The sequence below is a fragment of the Hirundo rustica genome, chromosome 6 (assembly GCF_015227805.2).
Source record: "Hirundo rustica isolate bHirRus1 chromosome 6, bHirRus1.pri.v3, whole genome shotgun sequence".
Lineage (NCBI taxonomy): Eukaryota > Metazoa > Chordata > Aves > Passeriformes > Hirundinidae > Hirundo > Hirundo rustica.
In genome coordinates this window covers 56232159-56239025 of record NC_053455.1, presented here as the reverse complement: position 1 = coordinate 56239025, position 6867 = coordinate 56232159, and the positions used below count along the sequence as shown (strand labels likewise).

The window sequence follows — 6867 nt, the reverse complement described above, 5'->3', positions numbered from 1 at the left end:
GAAAATTCTGGAGAGTAGGGGAACACCTATCCCCACCCACCAAAACCCCCACAACTTCATAATCCTGAGCATCAGATATGCAGAGCACCGGCTATCCATAAGCAACCACCTGAAGATGATTTTTTTTCCCCCTCATTTCATCACCAATATCCTTCCATCGTCAGTATCTGGCTTATTTCACGTGCAGCCTCGAAGACAAATCTCTAAAAGTTAAGACTTTAAGGACAGCTCCTAAGTGAGCTTCTCCTCGCTTCTTTTAACCAATGCTACTTCCAGAGTACCAAAAACAAAACCGCCGGGTGAGACACCTGCCCTTCCACAGGAAGACCGGGAAGGCGCTGGGGAGAGGTCGAGGAAAGCAGAAACAAGCAGAGGGAAAGGAACGGGGCAGCCTCCGGCCGGACAGCCTCCGCCGAGCCCAGCCCGGGCGGCTCTCGCAGCCGGGGAGCCGCGGGGACAACCGAGGGCTGTCCCGGGGACAACCACGAGGACAATCGCGGGAACAACCGCGGGAGCTGTCCCGGGGACAGTCGCGGGGACAACCGCGGGACTGTCCCGGGGACAAACGTGTGGCTCTCTCGGGGAGCCTCGGGTACGGCCGCGGGGACTGTCCCGGGACGCCTCGGGGACAACGGCGGGGCTGTCCCGGGACGCCTCGGGGGCTGTCCCAGGGAGCCTCGGGGACAACCGCCGGTCTCGCCGGGCGGTCCCGGGGACAACGGCCGGCAGCGGCCGCGCCGACGCCGAGCCATGACCGTGCAACGCCCGTCGTGGCCGCCGCTGTACTTCCCGCACTTCCACGGCACCGAGCCGGTGCCGCGGGCGGCCGGCGGCGCCTGGGCCCCGCTGGCCGCGCTGTGCTGGCCGTGGCAGCCGCTGCCGGCCGCGGCCGGGCCGCCCCGCTACGCCGCGCTGCCCGCTCCCGTGGTGCCGGAGCCGCCGCGCCTCTGCTGCCCGCCGGGAGCGCCGCGGGCCGGGGAGATGGGGAGACGGCTCCCGGAGCTGGCCCGGCTACAGCTGCAGGAGGAGATGTGCGAGCTGGGCATCCGCCTCAAGGAGCTGGAGCTGGCGGCGCTCGTCGGCGACGGCTTCGACGCCAGGCAGTGTGCGTGCGCGTCCCGGCGGGGCGGTGCGGGCAGCCGGCACCGGCACCGGCACCGCCCGCAGCGGCTGCCCCCGGCAGGGACCCCCAAGGAGGGATGCCAGTGGGGCGGGTTTGGGGTGTCCCCGCCCCGCAGCGCCGTAGAACCGGAGCGGGGACGCTGCAGGGGCAGCGCAGGTGCGTGCGGGAGCGAAGCCATTGTCCCGTGTCAGGCGCCCCGGGCACTGCCCGCAGGGAGCGGGTTAGAGAGTCCCAAGTGTGTGGTCAATGTCGCACGAAGGAACAAAACACCCCCGAAGTCATTAAGTGCCAACAGAAAAACCAACCAGGGCAGGCACCAGTCAAGAGAGAGGGAGATCGGACATGCAAAATGTATCGAGTAGTAATGAGACCCTGCGGTTGTACGTCAGCTTTGATGTGCAAAAACTATCCGCAGATAGTTGGCGGCATACAAAAAAATCCCCAAACCAAAACACACCCAACCACCACCCCCGCCAAAGAAAACCCCAAACAACCTGCACCCACCAAAAGAAACCACCAACCACACGAAAACCCTCCAGTTAAATGATAAGTGAGCTTGGCGTTTCAATTTTGCAGCCTGTTGGCCATGAAGAAAATGCAGGGAATAAAATAGTTCAGCAGATGATGATGATGATGAGAGTTCCAGTGGTGAGGTTGTAAGGAATTGATGCTCATCGCTTCCTGCGAGGCCACGGGCTGCCAGTCAGGAAACTTTCAGGAGTGCAAAGATTACAAGAACACAGGAAAAATGTCCATCAGCTATTTGGGTTCCAAGGAAGATCTCTAAAGAAATTCCGATTGGTAGTTTGCATATATTTTTCCCTTCATTATAGCAATACATACCTCTTTCTATTTTTAATATCTACTAGTTTGAGGAACTCTAGTTTTCAGGTGCTTGCTAGCCGAGGCATTGTAAGGATTATTAGTTTGCTTAACGCATTACTGGATTTACATAAACGTATTGTATATTATTAAAGACATCATTAATGACAAAGTTATGTTTCATTCCTGTTTAGATAAAATCCTGAAGGCACTGGAAGAAAAGAAGATACAAAGCATGAAAGCAATGCAGAACCTCAAGTAATGTCCGCCAACATATTGAGGATTATTTCAGCTGGATATTTTGCCACTGCCACTGTTTGAGTGTTTTAATGGGTCTTCAGTATTGGGTTTCTACTCACTATGAGCTGTTCTCCTGCCAAATATAGCATATTGTTGACTTCTTTAGTGTATTTTTTTTCTGGTACTTTTTACTGATAACACTACTGTGTATTTTAAGTTTTTTTTGTTTTTCTCCAATTACTTTATGCAGGAAGCATATAATATTTTCTTAAAAAACACTAAGAAATTAACACTGTTTTTGTCAGGATTCCCAGCAGTCCATATCTGTAGCTGGGAAAGACAGAAATGGCAATAGAAAATATGGCTGGGTTTTGTTTTGTTAAGTATACTAAGTGCAGTTTTGAGTAAATAGCTATGGCCAGAAGTCCTAAGCCTCTAAACCAGCTTTAAAAAACCTACTTTCACGTTAGCGTAAAAAGTCTTTGTTACAATCACAGTGTATTCCCTTGTTGTCTTTAGCGTACCACAAAATTACAGAAGTTGTGACTGGAGTTGGTTTTTAGCAGAGCAGACACATGACATTGACTGTCACCTGACATTTTATTATAATTTTAGGGATAACAGTGCACAGGCTAAAGCCCGTGGCAATTTTTGAAGCGAAACATCCTTATGTTTGGAAGGCATGTCTGTCCGTGAGTAAAAATGGACAGAGGCAGGGATGGCAGATTGAAGATCTGGACAACATTTAGCATTCAAAAACCACAAAAATTCAAATGCCACACATTAATTAAACACCACAAAGTAGTAAATAGGCTCATCAGACTGTTAAAAAAATACCGATTACTTTTTCCCATTCCATTTCCAGAGCAGTAGGTGGCAGCATGAAATAATAAAGTTACCGACCCTGAAGCTGCAATATTTTGGCAGAGCTTCACTTTTAAGTGTAATATTTTAATTTCTGTTTTTCTAAACTGTGTTCAGATTGCTTGGCTGTGAAATGTTTTAACACAATACAATATCAAAATTTTATTTCCTCTGACTGCTTATTGCAGCATTCATCCTTATACTGCCTCAGTCTTTCCAGCCAGATTTTGATCTACTGTACACAGTTTATAGGAAAAAAAAAAAAAAAAATCTAGTTTGTAACTCCCATTTGTCAATCATCAAACTATAGCAATCACATTTTAATGTGATTACAAATGAACGCCAGAACACTTTGGAAATCTGGGCTGCAGTGTTTCACTGCTGCCTCTGCAGAAAGAGGACAAAAAGTCTCTGAAAGGGTTTTGAGGCTTGAGCAGAAATGGTTAATTGTTGTGAAAATGTGAATGGTTAAACTGAAACTGTTGGTTACTGTGAAAATGAGAACTGTGTTAACGCCCAAACTAAACACTGGAAAACAAATTTGGGTTGGACGAAAAGGGCCAATACAGAGAGGTCTTCAAAGGCAGAAGTGAGAGCTTTAAAATCAAGTGAGGTAACAGGAGCTATCTTCATTTTCCCTATCTCCAGATCAATTTCATTCCTAAACCACCCTAAATTTTCCAAGGTTATTGCAATGCCCCACAAATGACATGGAATTGCTGCTTCCTAACAAATACTTCTCAGCTTTTACCAAGTCCTTCTCTTTACATCCAGCTCTCATCAGCCATTATTCACTCAGGTCTTCTTGGCTTAAACAGAGCCGCATTTCATGGAACAGAGTTTAAATACTTTCCATCTGTTCTGTTTTTCTTATGGCCTTTATGGTGAAACAACACTGGGTGTTTAATTACTGGGTGATAACACAAGGAATAATGTCAGGTAATTTGTAATCTCAGTTAGAGTTGCCTGGGGACACACATCTCCTGAAAATATCATCTGGATCACCCCATTTAGCAGGATGGTTACCCTTGGCCAGTGTCACCCACAGCACTCCTCCATCAGGTCAAAACCCTTCCTCTAGAAAAAAAAAAAACAGGCTATTGATACATAATGGCACATATGGTGATTTTCAGTTGCCCATAAACATTTCACTTACCTTTACTTTTCTGCTCTGTTTCCACCCGGCCTTGTTAAATCCAATAATTTGCTCTCATCTGAGGGCTTACAATTTCATCTCAAAGCTGATCTGTTTATCACTTCTTTTGTAAAAATTAAGCCATGTATTAGACAAAATAGAACAGCATTCTTACTGCCATCTTCTTTTATTCACAAAGAATGTGTCATTCATTTTTTTAATTGTTTCTGTTCTCCTAGATTGCTCAAGGGAGGCTAAACCTGACATTTAGAAGTTCAGATCTCTTTCATGTAGCTGCTTTATGGTGGAGGAGAAAATGACATACAAAGCTACTCAGAAACCAGAATGCATTTCAACTTTAAATTATTTTACACCAAACAGTTGGGTCCATTAAATTTCAGACTGCTGTGTTTGAGTTTGCCACATTAAAAATCTCCAAATAGATATTCAGCCGTATTACAATGGATCATTAGAATTTAAATTAATCTTTAAGTCAAGCTGCCTTAATTAGTTCAGGGGCAGATTAGAAAGGGAATCCAAAAGCAGTAAGCCATCATGAAATGGGGTGGGTTTTTTTCTGTTTTCAGCAGCATATTCTGCATCTTAGATTCACATCTGCCCTGAAAATTCAGAGCTAATATCTTAACATGAAGTAGGGAAATTGAGCAGCGCTTAACTGTGGGAAACTTGTCCTCTTTTGTTTGTTTGGCAGGCAGAGTTTTTTAAGGTCTCTGACATCTAGATATTGAATCAAGGAGTTGCCAATCAGGAAGCATTCCATATGTGTTGCATTTGTCTTTTCCAAGGAAACATATAATTATTAATAACATGGGTCAGCTGAGTTCTGTTACACACTAAAAACATACATTTGTGAAACAGGCTCAGATTTAAGTGTATGTTGAGGAAAGCCAGAACAACTCCTTGAGGCAGTTTAAGTACTCCCAGTCGCAGCATGTATATAAAATATATAAATACATACATATATTTAAAAACTTATATCTTAACTAGGCCATCTGTCTAAAACCTTAGTAGTTATATGCATACTAGGAAGTTCATTTAGCCTCTATTTTTGGAGCATCCTTTCTTGTATCTTTTTTCCTCTGAAACTACAAAGTTTAGGAACTTTTTATTCCAAATTTCTTGCATCACAAATTACACAAAAGCAGCCCTGTCAAAAGCTGCATTTTCCTCTTCCTTTTACTTCAGACTGACAGCACAACACTTAGGCTGAGGAAACAATATTAAAAACCACAAAAACTGGATCTAAAGAGGAAGACACAGCAGGAACAACCAATAAGTAGCAACACAGGTTTTAAGACACATTTTATTTCATGTGCAAAATTGCCAAGGAAAACACGTGTACAAATTCAGCTAAGCTATAGCCACTAACATGAAAGGAACTATGCTACGTACTCGTAAGCTTTATTTCTAGAATCACCCTACGGCTCAGAGTAAAAACATAGTAATTTGGTAATGACCCAGAACATTTTAAATCCCTCCTTTTCAGCCACATGTAAAATTCTACCAACAGCATGTAGCTTTACATAACAGGTCTTGGAGATTTTCCTTCTGATTGCATAGTATAAAATTTTGATTATTTATTTTCTTATTCTCTCAGTTTAATCCCTAAACTCGGCTTTAAATTTGCTCTCAATTCTGCAGCTTCAGAAAATTAATTTTCCCACTTACAGCTGAAACTCTGATAAATTTTGATCAAGTTCCACAGACACAGCCATTACCATTCAGTTGAATCAAGCTGTGAACACCAAAGATAACATGGATATTTGTAGTCATGCAGAGCTAGTCCTTTCCATAACAAAGACGTAAGAAAAGTTCATTTCCTTGGAAAGCGAGATCTGTTGCCGGGGAAGTGAAGCGGTTTACTGATATAAATTCTGTAAATCTCTGTAAAAAAAGTCTAGAGGCTGTTATTGGAAAGGCTTCCTAGAACATACTGAAATACTATCAAGAGGTGTTTTTTGGTTTTTATCCCTTGTAAGTTCACATCTATTAATATGCTACCATAGGAACAGGTAATTTATAGTCCTGAACAATTCCCAAAGCCCCATGAAGTAATGAATAGTGCTTCTTACTGAAGTATCCCCTGCAGTCCAGGGTTGGTGTTTCTGCAGGGCAGTGAGGAGAGGCAGTCCCTTCACCCTGCCCTACAGACAGGACACTGAGGCACAGACACACGTTGGACCAATCCAGAATCCTGAAGAAAAGCAAACTGACCTTCCATCTCCCAGTTTCCAGCCACCCGTAACCAGACAGCATCCTTCCTCTCCTGGCAGAGTTTTAAGACACTTGTGATGGCTATTTTACCGGGGGGTTACTGACTCAGTCCTGTTCTCCTTGAAGGCTGCAGGTGTTTTGCCAGTAATTTCAGTGGAAAACGTTATTTAATGTGGGAAATGGATTTGTAGAGAATTCTCAAAGCCTGACAGAAGGCTCACATAGTATGCACCTCTATGCAAACTTTGAGATAAAAAATGCTGACTTAGAAATGCCATGGAATGGGACAGACATTTTTGAGAGAGAAATGGAACTAGAAACAAGTTTCAAATGATGGCCTTGAAAATAGACTAGATACTTTGGAGAAATAGAACGATGAAAGACGCATTGCAGTAGGACCCATGAAAGATAATTTTAGATGACTGGCTTTAAAGAATTAGCAGCATTA

General features: G+C 44.2%; 1 protein-coding gene across 1 annotated transcript; it reads left to right on the top strand.

The window, feature by feature from the left end:
• The first annotated feature begins 750 nt into the window (after positions 1 to 750).
• On the top strand, positions 751 to 2207 carry C6H11orf91 (chromosome 6 C11orf91 homolog). Its single transcript, XM_040065937.1, has 2 exons — positions 751 to 1105; positions 2140 to 2207. The coding sequence occupies exons 1-2, from the start codon at positions 751 to 753 to the stop codon at positions 2205 to 2207; spliced, it is 423 nt and encodes a 140-aa protein (XP_039921871.1).
• Positions 2208 to 6867: the final 4660 nt, after the last annotated feature.

Bases quoted from the DNA above. Each gene is read 5' to 3' on its own strand.
- C6H11orf91 (XM_040065937.1), top strand. From the start codon at position 751: ATGACCGTGCAACGCCCGTCGTGGCCGCCGCTGTACTTCCCGCACTTC. The intron at 1,106-2,139 runs GTGCGTGCGCGT...ATTCCTGTTTAG, and splicing joins CGGCTTCGACGCCAGGCAGT to ATAAAATCCTGAAGGCACTG.